Source organism: Bos indicus, chromosome 10 (assembly GCF_029378745.1).
Source record: "Bos indicus isolate NIAB-ARS_2022 breed Sahiwal x Tharparkar chromosome 10, NIAB-ARS_B.indTharparkar_mat_pri_1.0, whole genome shotgun sequence".
Lineage (NCBI taxonomy): Eukaryota > Metazoa > Chordata > Mammalia > Artiodactyla > Bovidae > Bos > Bos indicus.
The window spans coordinates 26257361-26279497 of NC_091769.1; the positions used below are offsets into that span (position 1 = coordinate 26257361).

The 22137-nt window shown below is 46.5% G+C and overlaps 1 protein-coding gene and 1 pseudogene across 1 annotated transcript; both read left to right on the forward strand.

Annotated features, from left to right (window-relative positions):
- Positions 1-315: 315 nt before the first annotated feature.
- Positions 316-10085, forward strand: LOC109564484 (heterogeneous nuclear ribonucleoprotein A1-like; annotated as a pseudogene).
- Positions 10086-19083: 8998 nt separating this feature from the next.
- Positions 19084-20773, forward strand: LOC109564864 (ribonuclease pancreatic). Its single transcript, XM_019968426.2, has 2 exons — positions 19084-19234; positions 19970-20773. Exon 2 carries the CDS (start codon positions 19995-19997, stop codon positions 20445-20447), a length of 453 nt encoding a protein of 150 aa, XP_019823985.1. The 5' UTR covers positions 19084-19234; positions 19970-19994; the 3' UTR covers positions 20448-20773.
- The last annotated feature ends 1364 nt before the right edge of the window (positions 20774-22137 follow it).

Below are 22137 nucleotides of genomic sequence, written 5' to 3' on the forward strand. Positions count from 1 at the left end.
CAGCAAGTCATAATATTTTTGCTAGTGGAGGATCTTGCCTTGACAGCTGACCAGGGTGGTGGCTGCTGAAGTTTGATGTGTCTTCAACAGTTTGTTAAAATAAGACAACAATGAAGTTTGCAGCATCAAATGATTCTTCCCTTCAAGAACAATTTATCTAGCCTGCAATGTTGTTTGATAGCACTTTACCCACAGTTGAACTTCTTTAAAAACTGGAGTCAGTCCTCTCAAACCACTGATTTATCAACTATGTTGGTGTGTGTGTGTGTACGTTAGTCGTTCAGTCATGTCCAATTCTTAGTGACCCCATGGACTGTAGCCCACTAGGGTTCTTTGTCCATGGGATTCTCCAGGCAAGAATACTGGAGTGGGTTGCCATTTTCTTCAGGGGATCTTCCCAACACAGGGATTGAACCTGGGTCTACTGGATTGCAGGCAGTTTCTTTACCATCTGAGCCACCAGGGAAACTATATTCGTATTGTAGTCTAAATCCTTTGTTGTCATTTCAATAATCTTCACAGTATCTTCCCCAGGAGTAGATTCCATTTCAAGAAACCACTTCTTTTGCTCACTCATCAGAAAGCAACTCCTCCTTCGTTAAGATTTTCTTATGAAACTACAGCAATGAAGTCACATCTTCAAGCTCTACTTCTAATTCTGTTTCTGACCTTGGGTGGCCTTGGCCAGGAGTGGCTTGAAGCAAGATCTCATATCCTCAACCAAAGATTGAAACCAGGCTTCACCTTTCTGCCCGTGGACACTCCGAGAAAGCATCGTTGAAGTCTTCCCTGCCTCCACTGCCATCATGTCTAAATCAGAGTCTCTCAAAGAGCCGGAACAGCTGCAGAAGCTCTTCATCGGAGGATTGAGCTTTGAAACAACTGATGAGAGTCTAAGGAGCCATTTTGAGCAATGGGGAACGCTCACAGACTGTGTGGTAATGAGGGATCCAAACACCAAGTGCTCCAGAGGCTTTGGGTTTGTCACATACGCCACGGTGGAGGAGGTAGATGTGGCCATGAATGCAAGGCCACACAAGGTGGACGGAAGAGTTGTGGAACCAAAGAGGGCTGTCTCAAGAGAAGATTCTTGTTAGGTAGGTAGAATAGGGAAAAGGAGTCCAAAATGGCCGTGGCTAAAAGACAAGGAAGGTCAAAGGAAGGTCTGAGGACCAGAGTGAAGACTTCAGGCAGAACAAACAGCACTCCTGGCTAAGCCCAATTTGCATAGGGTAGGCCCAGGTGGAGCAAAAAACATATGAAAGGAAGAGCCAAAGCACTTTCTCACGGACTCTCTCTCTCATGTGCGTGTGCTCTTTTCTTTCTCTCTCTCGCTCTCTCTCTCTCCTGCTATCTTCTAAATAAAATAGAGCTGTAACACTGATTTGCCTAAGAGCTGTAGCACGGTTTGTCCAAGACCCGAGAGCTGTGACGCACCGAGGGCTTTAATGTCCGTCACTCCAAATCTTTGTTGTGACGAGACAAAGAACCGAGGAACATACACTCGCATGACATCTATAGTGCCGTGACTCAGATTTAACCTGGCTGAAACAACCTCTGCGTGGAAGAGGCCAAGCACAGCAGGAGCCCAACTCTGCAAAGCTCCTGAGCTAGAAGCAGAAGGCAAAGAAACCCAGCCCAGGGGAAGGCCCATCGTGCTGGAAACCCGGACAGCGAAAAACGAACTCAGCAGAAAACTCACGCAGCCCGGTCTGAGATTCCAGAAGACCTCCTGTTAAGGTAAGAGATCCTCGCTCCTATGGCTGGAGGGACCTTTACAATCTCTCATTTCTTGTTTCCTTGAACCTCCCGCGACAGGCGGGTGGCAGGGGGCACAACTAAGGGACTCTGGAGAGGCTACTCCTCAGCATGTCCCAAAGGCGCTGTCTGCTGAGCCCCAGTAGCTGTTACACAAGCCGGTGGGGGTTCTTCTGTCCTTTCTCTTCTCTGTGCCAAAGATCAGTCCAATGAAATTGTGAGCACCGGTCAGATATTTAGCAAATTTTCCGGCGGGCTATGAATGGGATTCCTTGACACGTTTTTCCCACTGCTTTTTCCTCCTGTCCTTCAGCTCTCTCCTGGGACTCAAGCCCGGCCAAAACTAATGAAACTCAGGCTCTGATGCCTCATTGCAAAAATTCATTGAGAGACAAAGTGATAAGAGGTAGATTTGTTAGGATCCAGAGAGGAGCCACCCTTTAGGGTGTGAACCATTGCCAAGGGCAAGGGCTGTGGCCATGGAATTAGGCCTGGCTAGGTTTTGTGAGGGGATGGAATTCATATGCTAATGAGTGAGAGGATCATCCCAGCCATTGGGGAACCACCCACTCCTCCCTCTTCTGACCTTGTGCCTTGGAGCTGTCCTGCCACCTCTGGGTGTGTCTGTTGGTTTATAGATTGGGGATTAAGGTTTACTTGAATTTGACTTGTCATCTTGGACCCAATTGATTTTAATTGGTTTACATTATACCCTTGTGCTATGTCATTCTTTCAAAGTTTGTGCTCTGCCCACTTCCCTCCTGTTTCATGCTCTTTTCCTGAGCCCCATCTAGACCCACAAGGTTGCCTCTACAATCTTCTGGAAAGACAACCAGAAAATAGTTGGCCTTGGGAGGGAAATACTCTATAATATCCAACCCCCTAATCCTACCCAATACTGGGCACACTGGAGATCTTGGGGACGCCCAAACTCCAGTCCGGGGGATCCCAGGAGGTCATCACGCCTCGACCTGCCCGCAGATTCAGTCTCTAGGAGGCTGTCACGCCTCAGCCTGCCTGGGGATCTGCACCCTGACCCAGGGACGCCCGGCTCTCAGGTTGCAACAGTTCTGGGTAGGATGAACTTACATCATATCTATTCCCATCCGCAGTGGGCAAAACAAACCTCTTAATTCTACCCAGCATTGTTAACACTGGAGATCTTGGGGACGCCCAAACTCCAGTCCCGGGGGCGGGGGGGGGGGGGTCCCAGGAGGTCATCACGCCTTGACCTGCCTAGGGATCGGTTTTTGAAAGGTTGTCACGCCTCAACCTGTTTGGGGATCCTTTAGTCCCAGGGGTCCCAGGAGGTCGTCATGCCTCGACCTGCCCAGGGACCCAATCCTCGGGAGGTCGTCACGCCTCGACCTGCCCGGGGATTCAGTCTCTAGGAGGCTGTCACGCCTCAGCCTGCCTGGGGATCTGCACCCTGACCCAGGGACGCCTGACTCTCAGCTTGCAACAGTTCTGGGTAGGATAAACTTCAGAAAGACTCACCCTTAAGGAAATCGAAAGAGGTCTTTTTCTTTTCTCCCTGCCATGACTGTCTTTCAGATGGGAAGTAACCAATCCACTTCCCGGCAGACGCCCTTGAAATGTATCCTTGAGAACTGGAAGCTGTTCGACGCTCTAGCTCTAAGGAGAAGTCGTTTGAAATTCTTTTGTGCCACTGCGTGGCCACAGTATCCACTGGGGGACGAGGAACACTGGCCTGAGGATGGAACTTTAAATTACAATACCATCCTGCAATTAGAATTATTCTGCAAAAGACAAGGGAAATGGACAGAGACCCCCTATGTCCAAATTTTCTTCCGACTAAGAGATATGAAGGAACTCTGTCTTAAGTATGGGATTGTAGTATGCCCTAAAAGTGAGCCCACTAGGCAAATGGTGTTAGGCACAGGCAACCAAGAAAAGGAACCCCCTCGTGAAGGTTCACCTCCCACAGCTCCCGAGTTGCCTGGTGCTCCTTCCTCATACCCAAACGTGCCCCCGTATCTGGGAGCACCTCCTCCACAAAAGCCAGCTCGAGTATGTCCCTTAGTTGAAACTGGAGGAGAATTCGGACCAACCCGGGTCCATAAGCCTTTCTCCCTCTTAGAACTAAGGCAGATCAAACAAGACCTGGGAAGCTATACAGATGACCCAGGCAAATATATAGATACATTCCAACATATTACCTTGGCCTTTGACTTGACGTGGAAAGACATCGTGGTCATATTTAGTCAAACTTTATCTGATCCTGAACATACCAGGGTCTTAAAGGAAGCCCAGAAGTATGCAACAGGGCTCCACATGTCCAGTGATAGATACCCAATAGGGGGAACTGCAGTCCCCTCCTCCGATCCTAGTTGGAATTATAATGACCCTGAGCACATCTGGGAAAGAGATCATTTTCTAATCTGTGTGAAGGCAGGACTGAAAGCAGCCCAACAAAAAGTAATTAGCTATGCCCAGGTCTCAGCAATAACTCAGGAGCCCAATGAGAACCCCATTGCCTTTCTGGAGAGGCTAAAAGAAGCACTCCAAAAGTTTACCAACCTGGACTTAGACTCTTACGAGGGACGGGTGATTTTAAAGGACAAATTCCTGTCCCAATGTGCATCAGATATCAGAATTAAGTTACAGTAGCTACAACAGCAGGACCCTGCTGCCTCTTTAGATGAGATGGTCCAGACAGTCACCAATACCTTTTATAACAGAGAACAGGAAAAGGAGGCCAAGGCCCAGGAGAAGGAGAGAAAGAAAGAGACAAGGCATGCCCAGATGCTGGCCGCCTTCCAGAGAAGCCCTATGGCAAACCCCAAGTCCTTGAAGGATAAGGCACAAGACAGATGCCTGATCTGTAGACAGGCGGGGCATTAGGCCAAAGAGTGTCCAAACCCTGACAAGTCTCCTAGAACGGCTTGCCACAAATGCCATCAACTGGGACATTGGGCGGCACTCTGCCCTGGGGACCCAAGAGCCTCAAGGTCAAGCGCCAAGCCTACCTTCACGATGGTTCAAGAGGACTGAAGCGGCCTGCTCCAGCCAGCCCACCTGTCACAGATAACCATCACGGGGCTGGAGCCAAGGGTGCAACTGGATGTGGCAGGTAGGTCCGAGAATTCCTTGGTTGACACAGGGGCGACCTACTCTGTCTTGATCTCCTTCTCTGGAGCCTTCTCCTCCCAAACCTGTACCATTTTGGGTGCTACAGGAAAAGCAACTACTAAAAGATTCACCCGAGCACTTCTTTGTTGCTGGGATGGGCAAATATTTTCCCACCAGTTTCTGGTGGTCCCTGAGTGTCCTACTCCCTTACTGGGAAGAGATATACTCACTAAGCTGGGGACCACCCTTGTGATGGGAAGTTTTTCAGCCCGTAGAGCTCTACAGCTCCTGGTTACTACTGAAGAACCCATTACACCTTCAATAGAGAGGGACCAAAACCTACGGGAAGACAAAATTAACCCCCAGGTGTGGGACCAGGGTATTCCTGGACGAGCCCACCAAGCTGAACCGGTCATCATTGTCCTCCGAGATCCCACTCGAATTCCTAATTGGAAACAATATCCTCTCAAAAGAGGGGCTCGGGAGGGACTACAGCCTTTAATAAATAAATTCCTTGCTTGTGGGCTATTGGTCCCCACCAGTTCACCATGTAACACCCCAATCCTCTCAGTAAAGAAAAAGACAGAACCTGGCGACTGGTTCAAGATCTCCGGATCATAAATGAAGCTGTAGTCCCCCTCCATCCCACAGTACCCAATCCCTATGTAATCTTGGGGAGAAATCCCACCCAGTGCCAAGTGGTTTACAGTCTTGGATCTCAAAGATGCTTTTTTTTTTTTTTTTTGCATACCACTGGCTAAAGAATCCCAATACCTTTTTGCCTTTGAGTGGGAGGCCCCAGGAGAAAAACACCAACAGATGACTTGGACAGTATTAGCTCAGGGGTTCAGAGATAGCCCCCACCTGTTTGGACAGGCCCTTAGCCGGGATCTCTTAGATCTGGACCTGGGACCTAATGGGAAAATATTACAATATGTAGATGACCTACTAATCTGCTCTCCAGATGAGAAAAGTGCCCAACAACATGCAATTCAGGTTCTAAATTTCTTGGCAGAAAGGGGATATAAAGTCTCCCGTGCTAAGGCACAGATGGTCGAGACAAAGGTCACTTACCTGGGAGTTCAGATTACACACGGGTCCAGGAGGCTGTCCTCAGATCGGGTACAAGGAATCCTCCAGTTGCCCTCCCCCACGACTCGAAAACAATTGCGAGCTTTCCTGGGGCTAACTGGTTATTGTAGAATCTGGATACCCAATTATGGTCTAATTGCCCAGCCCTTATATGAAAGCTTAAAGGGATGAGATGATTCAATCTCACTGATGTGAGGAACTCCTCAAAAGGAGGCAGAGGCTACACTAAAACAGGCCTTAACTCAGGCACCTGCCTTGAGGTTGCCAGACCCAGAAAAAGCATTCCAACTTTATGTCCATGAAAGAGAGGGAATAGCCTTGGGAGTATTAACTCAAAGGTTGGAATCTGAGCCCCAGCCCGTAGCTTACTTATCCAAGAGGCTCGATCCAACTACCTGAGGTTGCCCCCCCCCCCCCCCCCCCCGCACCTTCGAAATCTTGCAGCTATTGCAATCATGATAGAAGATGCTTTAAAACTCTCCTTTGGGGGCAAACTAACTATTTTTACCAGCCACCAAGTAAAACAACTCCTAAATGGGAGAGGCCATTTATGGATGTCTGATCAAAGAATCCTCAGATATCAAGTAATGTTGATGGAAAATCCAGGCCTCACTGTATCCCCTTGTGAGGTTCTTAACCCAGCCACCCTCCTCCCTACCCCCGAGGGCTCTCTCTCCTTTCACTCTTGTCTAGAAACCTTGGACCACTGGACAAAACCCCAAGAGGGATTGTCAGAAGATCCTCTAACCAATCCTGAGGAAATCTGGTACACTGATGGAAACAGCTTTGTCTTGGATGGAAAAAGAAGAGCCGGGTATGCAGTAGTCTCCAATTTTGAGACCATAGAGGCTAAGCCTCTGCCACCAGGTACTTCAGCCCAATTAGCTGAGCTCATAGCCCTGACTCGAGCTTTAGAGCTGGGAAAAGGGAAAAGAATAGCCATTTACACTGATCCAAGTCTGCCTTTCTGGTGCTACATGCACATGTGGCTGTTTGGAAAGAAAGGGGCCACTTGACCACCCGAGGGTCCCCAATCAAATATGGTGATCAGATTCTTGGAGGCAGTCCATCTGCCCACTGAGGTTTCAGTCTCCCACTGTAAATGACACCAAAAAGAGAGCATAGAAGTGGCACGAGGGAACCAAGCAGCTCATCAGGCAGCTAGGAGAGCAGCATTACAGAACCATGACCTAATAGGGATTGCCACCTTAGTTCCACAGACTAATTTGCCAGAAACTCCTTCATATACTGAAAGTGAGATTCTTAAAGCTAAGAGCGAGGGCTTTCAAGAAGATCATATGGGGTGGTTCCAAAAGGAGGGACTCCTTTTTCTGCCTGGAAACCTCCAATGGAAGTTGGTTAACTCCTTACATGCCACTACTCATTTAGGAGAAAAGGCCCTCCAAAGATTACTAGAAAGGTCCTTCAGAGGAACAGGCCTCCAAACAACTATAAGACAGGGGGTCTCCTCTTGTCCCACTTGCCAGTTAAACAACCCTCAAGGAGCTCGAAGACCCCAGCTGCCCAGCCCGTCCAACGATGTGGGGCCTACCCAGGAGAGGACTGGCAGATGGCCTTCACCCAGATGCCAGTTTCTCAAGGGTATAAATACCTATTAGTTATGATAGATACATTCACAGGATGGATTGAAGGCTTTCCCACCCGGACCGACAAGGCTGAGGAGGTAGTTAAAAAACTGCTCCATGAAATCATTCCAAGATTTGGTCTGCCCAGGTCATTACAAAGTGACAATGGAACATCATTTACTTCTAAGGTCACCCAAGGAGTCTCGAAAGCATTGGGCATTACTTATTATCTCCATTGTGCCTGGAGGCCTCAGTCTTCAGAAAAAGTAGAAACAGCCAATCAATTCTTAAAATCAGTGATAAAAAAGATAACACAGGAGACCTCCCTGGGATGGAAGGAGGCTTTATCAATAGCTCTCCTCCACACCCGCATTGCCCCTAAGGAACAAGTTGGTCTTAGTCCTTATGAGATGCTATATGGGAGACCTTTTGTTTATGTCAATGACCTCTTCCTAGATCCAGAGGTTCAGACCCTCTAGTCTTATACCATAGCCATTGGGCAATTCCAACAGGATATACGCTTGTGGGGTATGAACCAGGGCCCAAAAGATTCTAAGGAGTCCCCACTATGTGCTCCAGGAACTCAAGTCCTAATTAAAGTCTGGAAAGATGGGTCCCCAAAGGCTCAACTCCAGCCCACATGGAAGGGCCCCTACTCTGTAATACTTTCTACCCCCACAGCAGTCAAGGTACCAGGACATGACTCCTGGATTCACTACTCACGAGTCAAGCCATGGAAGAAAACAGAAGAGGACACTTGATACACCTGTGAGCCCCTGGGAAATCTGATACCTATTCAGAACTACCAGTGAGTGCCATTCTAATGAACACCCCCAAAATCTGGTTTCTGGGGATAAGATTTCTCAGGATAACTCTAAGAAGCCAACACAGCTTGACAGAGACTGTACTCCAAGACAGACAGGAGATAGATCTTCTGATCCCTGAACAAGGAGGGACTTGAGCTACCCTGGCGACGTGAATTTAAAATTGACCGATATCCCTACTAGTCCTTATTATGCTATATTGATGATGATTATGATTATTCCATGTACTGTCAATTGGCTAACCTGTTTTGTCTCTGCCCAGGTCAACCAGCTACAACATGCAGGGCCGGTTCAACAAAAATATAAAACTGCAGCTGACCACAGAAAATATCACACACCCTTGGACACCGCTATAAGGACTCTGAAGCTTGAGACTAGCAAGAGGGGGAGGCCCAATACCCCTCGCTGTCCCAGTTCAGCAGGAAGTAGCCAGAAAGACCTCGACGCCCCTATTCCCAAAGAATTGGGCCTCCAATCTCTTGAGGGGGGGAATGTTAGGTAGGTAGAATAGGGAAAAGGAGTCCAAAATGGCGGTGGTTAAAAGACAAGGAAGGTCCAAGGACCAGAGTGAAGACTTCAGGCAGAACAAACAGAACAAACAGCACTCCTGGCTAAGCCCAATTTACATAGGGCAGGCCCAGGTGGAGGAAAAAACATATAAAAGGAGGAGCCAAAGCGCTTTCTCACGGACTGTCTCTCCTGCGTGCGTGCGCTCTTTTCTCTCTCTCTCTCTCTCTCTCACTCTCCTGCTATCTTCTAAATAAAATAGAGCTGTAGCTGCCTAAGAGCTGTAGCATGGTTTGTCCCAGACCCGAGAGCTATGACGCGCCAAGGGCTTTAATGTCCGTCGCTCCAAATCTTTGTTGTGACGAGACAAAGAACCGAGGAACATACACTCACGTGACAATTCTCAAAAACCTGGTGCCCACTTAACTGAGAGATTTTTTTGGTGGCATTAAAGAAGACACTGAAGAACATCATCTGAGAGATTATTTTGAACAGTATGGGAAAACTGAAGTAACTGAAATCATGACTGATGAAGGCAGTGGCAAAAAGAGAGGCTTTGATTTTGTAACCTTTGATGACCATGACTCCGTAGACAAGATTGTCATTCAGAAATACCACACTGTGAATGCCCATAACTTTGAAGTGAGAAAAGCCCTGTCTAAGCAAGAGATGGCTAGTGCTTCATCCAGCCAGAGAGGTCGAAGTGGTTCTGGAAACTTTGGTGGAGGTCATGGAGGTGATTTCAGTGGAAATGACAACTTTGGGGGTGGAGGAAACTTCAGTGGTTGAGGTGGCTTTGGTGGCAGCCATGGTGGTGGATATGGTGGCAGTGGGGATGGATATAATGGATTTGGTAATGACGGAAGGAATTTTGGAGGTGGTGGAAGCTACAATGATTTTGGCAATTACAACAATCAGTCTTCAAGTTTTGGACCCATGAAAGGAGGAAACTTTAGAGGCAGGAGTTCTGGCCCCTATGGTGGTAGAAGCCAATACTTTGCCAAACCATGAAACCAAGGTGGCTATGATGGCTCCAGCAGCAGCAGTAGCTATGGCAGTGGCAGAAGGTTTTAATTACTGCCAGGAAACAAAGCTTAGCAGGAGAGGAGAACCAGAGAAGTGACAGGGAAGCTACAGGTTACAATAGATTTGTGAACTCAGCCAAGCACAGTGGTGGCAGGGCCTAGCTGCTACAAAGAAGACATGTTTTAGACAATACTCATGTGTATGGTGAAGGAAATGGCACCCCACTCCAGTACTCTTGCCTGGAAAATCCCATGGATGGAGGAGCCTGGTAGGCTGCAGTCCATGGGGTCGCTAGGAGTCAGACATGACTGATCGACTTCACTTTCCCTTTTCACTTTCATGCATTGGAGAAGACTATGGCACCCCACTCCAGTGTTCTTGCCTGGAGAATCCCAGGGATGGCCTGGTGGGCTGCTGTCTCTGGGGTCGCACAGAGTGGGACACGACTGAAGCAACTTAGCAGCAGCAGCAGCATGTGTATGGGCAAAAAACTCGAGGACTGTACTTGTGACTAATTGTAAAACAGGTTATTTTAGTTTCTGTTCTGTGTAAAGTGTAAAGCATTCCAACAAAGGGTTTTAATGTAGACTTTTTTTTTTGCACCCACGCTGTTGAGTGCTAAATGTGATAGTCTGATCATGATGCTGAATAAATGTCTTTTTTTTTTTATGTGCTGTGTAAAGTTAAAAAAAATAAAAGAAACCAGGCCTCAGCAGTGAGCACTGAATCCTAATCATTAGACCACAAGTGCCAGCAGATAGTGAGAAGTCCCTGGCTTATCTGCTTTATATAAATGAATTCAACAAAGAGATGGAAGATAGTGAAACAGTGAAGTGTTTATTAAGAGGAAAAAAAGATACATGTGAATAGATATACACTGGTGGGGTGGGATAGGGATGGGGTGGCTCAGAGAGACAGTCTCACTCTTGCAGTGGTTTAAATCACTTACATGGAGCACTTCTTCCTGGTTTCCTCTGGCCAATCATCTTGCTTTGCCTGGCTCTGAGTCCCTCTGTTATAAATTCAAGTCCTCTCCTGTTTGCGCAAATCTCTTAGCCAAGACGGATTTCGGCACAGAGGCCTGTGGGAAGGTTGACACCACCTATTATGCAGTGGTATGCCATCTTTTCAGCCCCTGAGGAGCCTTTCTGCACATGTGCAGTTGGAAAGTTCTCTTTTACCTCAAGAATGAGAAATATGCAATCTCTTTATCTCTCTCTTTTTTTTCCTTTTGAACTTTTCCTTTTGTGCCAACAAATGTACAAATAGTCAAAGTTATGGTTTTTTCAATAGTTATGTATGGATGTGAGAGTTGGACCATAAAGAACGCTGAGCATGGAAGACCTAATGCTTTTGAACTGTGGTGTTGGAAAATACTCTTGAGAGTCCCTTGGACTGCATGAAGATCAAACCAGTCAATCCTAAAGGAAATCAGTCATGAATCTTCATTGGAAAGACTGATGCTGACACTCCAATACTTTGGCCTCCTTATGCAAAGAGCTAACTCATTGGAAAAGACCCTGATGCTGGGAAAGATTGAAGGCAGGAGGAGAAGGGGATGACAGAGGAAGAGATGGTTGGATGGCATCACCGACTCAATGGACATGAGTTTGAGCAAACTCCTGGAGATGGTGAAGGACAGGGAAGCCTGGCGTGCTGCAGTCCATGGGGTTGCAAAGCACTGGACACGACTGAATAACTGAACAACAAATGGAATATACCGGATTAACAATGTTGTGATAGTGTATATATATATATACATACATGTATCCAAGCTTCCCTTGTAGCTCAGCTGGTAAAAAATCTGTCTGCAATACAGGAGACCTGGGTTCAATTCCTGGGTTGGGAAGATCCCCTGGAGAAGAAAATGGCAACCCACTGCAGTATTCTTGACTGGAGAATCTCATGGACAAAGTAGCCTGGCAGACTACAGTCCATGTGGTTGCAAAGAGTTGGACTAAACCAACCAACCATACATGTATCCATTCTCCCCTAATCCCCCCTCCCATTCAGGCTGCCACATAATGTTGGGCAAATTTCCATGTGCTATACAGTAGGTCCTTGTTGGTTATCCATTTTAAATATAGCAGTGTATATGTGACCATCCCAAACTCCCTAATTATCCCTTCCCTCCAGCAACCATAAGTTCCCGGTCTCTTTATCTCTTATCTGGGCAGGACTCAGCTCCTCCTTTCTCCTACCACGATCTTTACCTTGGAGTATCTGTCCACAGAGGATAGACTTCAGCTACTCAGATTGGTGCCCATCTATCTCAGTTCTTTTGCTATTTTTACCACATCTGTAGAGACTGCCTCCACTAAGAGGGAGTCTTCATCCCCTGAAGTATGTAGGTTAATGAGAGCATATCCTGCTTGATAACCTCCAGTTTCAGTTTTAAGATATGATCTGTCAACAAGTAAAATTAGGCCAGGGTTATCATTAGGAGTCTAGAAATCTGAGATCCAAAAAGTTCTCTGTCTGAGATAAGATGATCATGAGGCTCCCCTTCTTTTGGTCAGAGAAGAATGGTAGGATTCAGGGTGCTTTAGTGGTGAACAGTATGTGAGATGTGAGAGTAATGTATTCTAATACCTTAGCTGGACTTGCTGGCTGGATATTTATACAAGGCCTCCACGTGGCACCATCTTCCTCACAACGTGATGATTGGGTCCAAGTGTGGGTGTCCCACAACAGAGAGGGAAAGCCAGGCAGAAGCTGTCTCACCTGTTATGACCTGGCTTTTTTATTTATTTATTTTTGAACTTTTTATTTTGTACTGGGGTATAGCCGATTAACAATGTTGTGATATTTGCAGGTGAACAGCGAAGGGACTCAGCCATACATATACATGTATCCATCCTCCCCCAACCCCTACCAGCCAGGCTGCCAACTAACACTGTGCAGAGTTCCATGTGCTATACAGTAGGTCCTTGTTGGTTATCCATTTTAAATATAGTCATGTGTTCATGACCTGCCCAAACTCCCTATCTCTTCCCCTCAGCATCCATAAGTTTATTCTCTAAGTCTCTATCTTTCTGTTTGTAAATAAATTCATTTGTATCATTTCTTTTTAGATTCAATACAATATTTTTCATTTGACTTACTTCACTCAGTATGACACTCTCTAGGTCCATCCGTGTTGCTGCAAATGGCATTATTTCATTATTTTTAATGACTAAGAAATATTCCATTGTGTATACTTACCACATCTTCTTTATCCATTCCTCTGTTGATGGACATTTAGGTTGCTTCCATGTCTTGTTGTTGTAAACAGTGCTTCAGTGAACATTGGGGTGTATATATCTTTTTGGATCATGTTTTCCTCTGGATATATGCCCTGGGGTGGGATTGCAGGGTCATATAGTAGCTCAGGACTTCTCTGGTAGATCAGATGGTGAAGAATCCACCTGCGATGTGGGAGACCTGGGTTTGATCCCTGGGTTGGGTAGATCCCCTGGAGGAGGGCATGGCAACCCACTCCAGTATTCTTGCCTGGAGAATCCCCATGGACAGAGGAGCCTGGTGAGTTACAGTCCATGGCGTTACAAAGAGTCAGACCCAACTGAGTGACTAAGCACAAGCACAAGCACAAGCACGGCAGCTCTGTTAATGGTTTTGATGGTTTCCATAGTTTAATTAAAAGCTTAAGGGTGGGAATTCCCTTGGTATTTTCAATGCAGGGGCCCAGCTTCAATCCCTAGGCGAGGAACTGGGATACCACAAGTAACTCCCCATAGCCAAAGAACAAAACAAAACAAAAACAAACAAACAAATTAAAAAAAAAAAAAATCCAAGGATTTGTCCAGATTGCCATACACAAACAGGCAAAATGAAATCTTACTTTGGGATGCCTAGGGGGTAGACTATTGAAGAACCTTATTTGGGTCGCTGAAAGCCTGTTCATATTTCTGCAATTCTGAAATCTTGTTGGACCAACTCCCTGAAATTCTTCTTGCACTGGAAAAGTGAAACAAGAATGACTGTTTTCATGCAGCTATGCCCAACACCTTAGTGGGATGCTAATACAAACCATCCTGTTGGGCACCTTTAGGGCAGGCCCTGTAACTTATTTCTGTACTTCACTGAGGTTGAATGAATGAATGAGCAAATTCTAAATTGGTTACTGTGAGTAACCAATGAAGATCTGTAGAGTTGATATGAAGGTTATTTTAAACTGAAGATATTTGAGACCCAGCAGATGCAGAAAGAAGCTTTTTCTGAGCTTCCCTTTCTGAATAAAGGCAGAATCTTCTGATAGTAAAGCTGCTATACATCCCTTTAGTGGGGAGTTACACCCAGGAAGAAAACAGATCATTCACACTTGCATTAGACAAACATTAAAACAAATTATTTTCCATCCCATTTATTCCCATAAAAGCTCATTTATCTTTCCTTTAAAAAATCCATTTATTTCCTGTAGAGTCCCTATTTGCTCCCCTCTGCCCCATTAAGCTGATGTAAAGTATAAACCTTTTCCCTAGCAGTTCAGGGAACCACTTCTATGTTCTTCCATATGCATATGCATAAACTTTGTCATTTCTCCTTCTGTTAATCTTAAGTCATTTTGTCAGTTAATTCACAGGGTTCATGACTGTACATAAATGAGTATAGGAAAAGTTTTCCTTCCAATACCCCTCAAGATGGTATGAGTACAATCTAAAGACTAAGAGACAAAGAAAACCTGGGTGGTGAGTGAATTATGGAAAGGAAAATAAAAGCTCACACGTCACCACATCTTCTTTGGCCCCACTTCCCCTTCCAGATTTAAACACATTAGAAAAGAAGGTTTACTTTACCAAAGATTTCTTGGATTTCATGTGGCAAAACAATTAAAAAATTTTCCCTTAAAGAATTCTGGTGGTCCAGGGGTTAAAAATTCGACTGCCAGTGCAGAGGACATGGGTTCAATCCCTGGGCCAGGAAGAGCACATATGCCTGTGAGCAACTAGGACCCTAAGTCACAACTGCTGAAGACCATGCACAGAGCCTGTGCTCCATCACAAGAGAAGCCACCGAAACGAGGAACCCATGTGCTGCAATGAAGAGTAGCCCCACTCACTGCAACTAGAGAAAGCTCTCACACAGCAATGAAGACCCAGGACAGTCAAAAATTGTTTATTTATTTATTTATTTTCTTTAAAATCTCTTAAAAAAAAAATTCTGTTCTTTCCATCAAGTTTCCTCTCCTCTCTCTTCCTCCTATCTTTCCCTCCCCACGGATTTGAAACTTCCTGCTGTTTTCGGCTCTGGATTTTAGCAAGGCAAAAGCCAGGCAGTTATTGACTCCACCCCCTGTAGAAAGCAATTCCAAGATCACCTAGTTTTATTTAAACAGATTCCTTGTGGGAGGTTTTAACCCCACTCTCTGTGAATAATAACAGGCTTTCTAAGCACTCTGCATCTTACCTGGCCTGTGTACTCAGTAGCACAGTCTTGTCTGACTCTTTGTGACTCTATGGACTGTAGCCCGCCAGGCTCCTCTGTCCATGGGATTTCCCAGGCAAGAAGACTGAGGTGTGTTGCCATTTCCTCCCCCAGGGATCATCCTGATCCAGGGGCTGAACATGTGTCTCCTACATCTCCTGCATTGGCAGGCAGGTTCTTTACTACTGAGCTATCAGGGAACACTGCTTCTTACCTTATTTTGTCTTAAAAACAAGTCTAAGAGAAACATGTTATTATCACCCCATTTTAGAGATGAGAAAACTTTCCCAGTGCTTAAGGTGCTAAACCAGGATTTGGATTTGTTACTGAGTCCAAGCTTGCTCTGTTCACCATATGATAGGACAATAAATCTGAGAGACTAGGTGTTGAGACACAGAATACAACTTTGTTGGGGGAATGTGTAATTTCCTTGGTTATGTCTCACTACAGCAAATATTTGAAATGACAGACCAGTGTTACAGCTCGGTTACAGCTTAGTTTTATTTGGCAAGCAAAGGATAGTACACCTTCGAGGTGTGAGGGCAGGCAGACCCCAAAGGAGAGGCCTCAGTCTGTCTTGGCTTCCTCCTTTCATTCATTTGTCTCCTCTCTGCTGAGCCTGCCCCATGTAAATTGGGCTGGCCAAGAAGGGGATGTGTTTGTTTCACCTGAAGTTCTCACTCCAGTCTGCAGGTTTTCTTTTGTTTCATTTTTGCGGGCTTTTTCTTTTCTTCATCTTTTAGCCACCACCATTTTTGACTCCTTTTTCCTATTCTAACTACCTAACAACTTTATTTGGACAGTCAGCTGACCAAGAAGATGGCAGACTAACATCTCAAAATAACCATTTTGTTGGGGCCTGCATGCCAGGTTCTTTTATGGATCAGCGATGGGGGGTGAGGTGAGGAAACAAAGTTGGAAGTGAAAGTGTTAGTTGCTCAGTCATGTCTGACTTTTTGTGACCCCATAGACTATAGCCCACAAAGCTCTTCTATCTGTGGAATTTTCCAGGCAAGAATACTGGAGTGGGTTGCTATTCCCTTCTCCAGGGGATCTTCCCTACACAGCGATGGAACCTGGGTCTCCCACATTGCTGGAAGATTCTTTACTGTCTGAGCCACCAGGAAAGCTAAAGTAGAAAGACCATTTATTTCTTGCAAATACCTTCTAGAATGGCAAGTCCCAGGTGGGGATATGTGAGTTTCACTTCCTTACAGACACTAGTGTTAAAGAACCCACCTGCCAATGCAAGAGACATAAGAGACACAGGTTCAGTCCCTGGGTTGGGAAGATCTCCTGGACAAAGGCATGGCAACCCACTCCAGTATTCTTGCCTGGAGAATCCCATGGACAGAGGAGCCTGGTGGGCTACAGTCCGTAGGTCACAAAGAATTTGACATGACTGAAGTGGCTTAACACAGACACAGCCTTTTCACAGGTGGTGCGAAATGGAATATCTCCTGCCATATCAATAAGAAAGGATGCCACAGGTATGTGCAATTCCAGCCCCCCCTCCCCCAAATATGAATTTCTGAGCCACCCCGGGCAAGCAGCAGGCAAGTGGCACCGTTGTCTACACAAGGAACTCAAGAATGTCTCAGTCCTTCACAGGTGGGCAGGGCCAGGTTATCTTCCTGTCAGCTAAACAAAGGCACTTTAAGGGTATGACTTCCCTGGTGGCTCAGACAGTAAAGCATCTGCTTACAATGTGGGAGACCTGGGTTCAATCCCTAGGTTGGGAAGATCTCCTGGAGAAGGAAATGGCAACCCACTCCAGTATTCTTGCCTGGAAAATCCCATGGACACAGGAGCCTGGTAGACTACAGTCTATGGGGTCACAAAGAGTCAGAAATGACTGAGCGACTTCACTTTAGTTTAAGGGTGTGGGGGTGGGCAGGATTCTACAGCCTTTATGTATGCTATAATAACAAAAGTAGCGAAAAAAAACAAGGATTAAAGTCATAGAAACAGATCCAGTCCAGTATGGAGTCAAAATTAACCTTTCTCGGTTACAGACCGAGACAGTGTAAAGCTAGAACATAGAAATATTTTGATAATTCATGCTCCAGAGTGAGTAAAATTATACTCCATAAAAAAGTAATAACTGTATATGTTTATATATATCTGAGTCACTTTGCTGTACACCTAAAACTAACACAATATTGTAAATCAACTATACTTTAATGTGAGTAAAAAGTGAAGTCAAAAAGCTCAGTGGTGTCCAACTCGTTGCGACTCTTTGCGACTCCCTGGACTGTAGTCTACCAGCCTCCTCCGTCCATGAGATTTTCCAGGCAAGAATACTGGAGTGGATTGCCATTTCCTTCTCCAGGAGATCTTCCTGACCCAGGGATTGAACCCAGGTCTCCCGCATTGTAGGCAGACACTTTACCATCTGAGCCACCAGGGAAGTCTATACTTTAAAAGTAAATAAATAAAAACAAAATTGTCTCTCAGCAAATACAGGTCTCTTTCTGGGAGGAGATTCTACTGCTAAGAAATATGATGTTCTCTGTTTCTTCTCTAAAGGGGATTTTGCATTTTGGCTTATCTCAAATTCCTCTCCTCCACTCTGGCCTACAGGAAGAGAAATCACTGTAGATAAGAACAGTCACACGTTCTTTTTCAACAGCCCAGGAGTGTAGAAGAGGCCAGAACTGGGTAAGGTCACACAGAGGCTTCCTTTTCCTCCTCCGTGTTCAGGTACTGTCATCTTCTCCAGATCTAGGGAGCCTTCCAGCTAGGGGCAGCTGGACACCTCTCACCTCCTCGCCACCCCCTTCCTCTTGCCACCCTTTGCTCTCACCACTCCCTTCCCCCTGCAGATGCTGATGGGAGTCAAGAAATTCTGGCCAAAGCGGCTTCAGGATTCCGGGGGAGAGAGATGACATCCCATGCCTTCCCCTTCCCATGATTACTTGTTATGTGACTTTTGATAACCTCCTCGTGCTTCCCAAGTGGTGCTAGTAGGAAAAGAACCCAACTGGCAATGCAGAAGATATGAGACATGAGTTTGATCCCTGGGTTGGGCATGGCAACCCATTCTAGTATTCTAGCCTGGAGAATCCCATGGACAGAGGAGCCTGGCAGGCTATAGCCCATAGGGTCGCAAAGTGAAAAGTGAAAGTCATTCAGTCATGTTCGACTCTTTGTGACCCTGGAATTCTCCAGGCCAGAATACTGGAGTGGATAGCCTTTCCCTTCTCCAGGGATCTTCCCATCCCAGGTCTCCCACATTGCAGGCAGATTCTTTACCAGCTGAGCCGCAAGGGAAGCCCAAGAATACTGGAGTGGGTAGCCTATCACTTCTCCAGAGGATCTTCCTGATCCAGGAATTGAACCGGGGTCTCCTGCACTGTAGGCGGATTCTTTACCAACTGAGCTATCAGGGTCACAAAGAGTCAGATACAACTGAAGCCACTTAGCACACATGCCTGGGCTATTTAGTGTGGAACATGGATTTGGTTGGAGTTTGAGCATCAATACTATAGTGGCTTTCTCTGCTGCTTTATAGAGAGAAAAGTTCTTATCAGCAAAGGCTCACTATCCCCAGCAGTCCCCCCAAAAGGGTGTGCGTGTATGCTCAATTGTGTCTGGACTGTAGCCTGCCAGGCTTCTCTGTCCATGGAATTTCCTAGGCAAGATCTGGAGTGGGTTGGTATTTCCTTCTCCAAAGGATCTTCCCACCCCAGGGACAGAACCGGAGTCTGATGAATAGGCAGGCATACTACCAGGCCAGGTGTCCTGGGCAATTCCCCAACCTTTCCTCGCTTGACCTTGTTTTCCTGTGGACTGAGACCAAGATGCCCCTCCCACCCTTCTTGGAAGCCAAGCCCCCTTTCACCAGTATAAGGTCCACACCTCTGGAAGAGAATGATTGCAGAAACTGCCTTCTCTCTCTCAGACATCAAACTAGAGACCCAGGTAAGCAGCCCAAGAAGTGGTCTCAGGAGCTGCTTCTGCTTGAGGGTTTGAGAGGGAGGATCCTAGGTGAGTGAGACTAGCCTGAGAATTGGGCTGGGCAGACAGGGGCAGGGAGCAGAGCTGGGGTCAGGAATGGAGCACACAGGCTGCAGAGAGCCCACAGGGTTGGAGAAGGAGAAGCCTCCAGGTTGGGGGAGGCTTGAATCTCTCATAGGAATACAATGGTGTCCTTTATGGTATGGGGTCAGACACAGGACAGGGACTGAGTTTCCCTTGTGCTGGAGGACAACAGGGCTCTGTCAACTGTGATCCGGATGAATACTGGTGGTTATTTTGGGGGTACAACTTAGCTTATTCAAAATCTGACTTTTTTATTTAGTGGTTTATTCAAAAGGATCCCCTAATGAGCTGCATGAGTGCTGGGTACAAAAGTATTTTATTTTCCAAATGTATTTCATATCAAAAGACTTTCTGTATTCAAAGACAGGACTGCTAGGATTTTAGATCATTTTGGGGGTCACCACCCAAAGGGGAGGATGACACCTCTGTAGGGAGTGGGAGTCAAATGTTTGTGGGAAGAGTATATGTGTCTCCTTACCTAGGAAAGCTCTTAGGAACAGGGACATCTTTCTGGTTGACCGGCAGGGAGACTGTAAGCCAGGGAGGCTACAGGTGGGAGCTGGGGTTCTCTTTCGAAGGCGATGCTTTTCCTCTTCTCCCCCTTTTCTCATTCAGGTTTCTCCAGGGGAGTGCGGTCATCATGGCTCTGAAGTCCCTGGTCCTGTTGTCGCTGTTGGTCCTGGTGCTGCTGCTGGTGCGGGTCCAGCCTTCCCTGGGCAAGGAAACTGCAGCAGCCAAGTTTGAGCGGCAGCACATGGACTCCAGCACTTCCGCTGCCAGCAGCTCCAACTACTGTAACCAGATGATGAAGAGCCGGAACCTGACCAAAGATCGATGCAAGCCAGTGAACACCTTTGTGCACGAGTCCCTGGCTGATGTCCAGGCCGTGTGCTCCCAGAAAAATGTTGCCTGCAAGAATGGGCAGACCAATTGCTACCAGAGCTACTCCACCATGAGCATCACCGACTGCCGTGAGACCGGCAGCTCCAAGTACCCCAACTGTGCCTACAAGACCACCCAGGCGAATAAACACATCATTGTGGCTTGTGAGGGAAACCCGTACGTGCCAGTCCACTTTGATGCTTCAGTGTAGGTCTCTACCTAAGGCCAGAGCAGCAAGATGCACCACTTCATCACAAAGGCACCTGCCTCTCCCCTCATGTTTCCTTGTCCTGGGGGCAATAGCTCAAGTTAGTTAGGGCTCTTATCTCTGCGCACCTTACCAGAAACACACACACAGGATTCCCTGGCATGAAAGCAATAACTCAAGCTAGTTAAGTCTTCTATCCAACCCACACTTGCTCCCCTGGCCTGAGTCTTGCCCCTGGTGGTTTGGGGGGTGAGGAGTGGGTTGTGAGGTGGGACCTGTGTTAACCAAATCACTGCTTCTTTCAATAAACATACTTGCAACCACCTGAATTCCTGATGCTGTCCTCACCTGGGTATTGTTCATGTGATTGCTCTCTTGCCAGGGGTGAGAAGCGTGAATCAGGTTATCTGTGGTAAGAAGGGAATGCAATCCTTAAATGCCACCTCTTCTGACTTTTGGTTTTCAGTGCCCTAAGATAATTCCTCTCTTTGTAGGTTCCTTGACACCCAGTATAAATGTGTGGGTGATTTTAAGATCAATAGTCTGGGACACTGTCATGCTGGGTGAGCTGACAGAGGGTGAAGCTCACATACAAAAATCTCTGGCACAGAAGAAAAGATCATGTGATCCAGGAGAGACCCTGTTTGGCCTCAGGAGCAGAAGAAGACTATGAAATTATGACCTAAGATTTCCATTTTCCTTTTTTTGAGGGAGCTATTACTAAATCAGAAAGATGGTCCTCTCTTACTTGCAAACTTGGAATTCTTCATTCAGAAGCTAGAAAGGACCTCAGGGATCACCAAATGTGGGGAGGATTTCAACTAAGTAGATTTCAGCTTGTGGACCAACTCTGGTTAGAAGTACCTGCCTAGAATGTGTACAAAAATGCCTAAACAGTGATATGATGGAGCAGTGGTCTCCACAAAGGCTTCAAGGAGGTCAGTGTATATGTGCCACCCATTGGCCATCCCTACCTAAAGAAAGCCCTGCCTTTTACAGGGGGAAACCTGAGTCTTAGAAAGGTTAAGTGACCTGCTCCTGGCAGCTGCTAGTTAGTGTCAGATTGAGACCAAACCCTGGGTGTCCCGGCCTCCCTGTCGTTGCTCTTTCTGCTCCTGGAGTCTCCTCAAGGTGAAATCCCCCAGTCTCCCTCCTTCACTGAGAGCTGTGGAGTCACAGCTTTCCCTGCCTGAGCTGCTGGGGGCTCTCACAGGTTCCCAGGGCACTTGGCTGCGAGCCTGCTCACTTCTCAACAACCCTTTATTATATCCATTGAAAAGACTAGACTCGGCTTTTGTCACCGTTTAATCATCTCATATGACTTCCTGTTTACACTTGCATCTAGCTCTAGACAAGGTCATAAAACTGGAGAAAGATCCCACTGCCAACCAGTTTGACCAGTTCTTTCATCATGTGTACCACATTTATAAATGGTGGAATTGATCGTGTGTTTTTAGGTAAAGTGGAAGCTTAACCCTGGGGTCTCTGGGGGATAGGGGTGGACAGCTGATTCAGTGGCAGTAGGTATCTCACTCCTCACAGTGAGGATGGAGGAAGAAATAAAAAGGAAACTTTGTTTCTAGATCTGTTTTCTTTAGATAGAATTTTTCTTAAGTTCTTCTATTGTTTCCAAAACAGCAGTTCCTCTTTTTCCCTCCTCCTAGAGCTGAGAGAACACTTTAGTGGAGGTTTG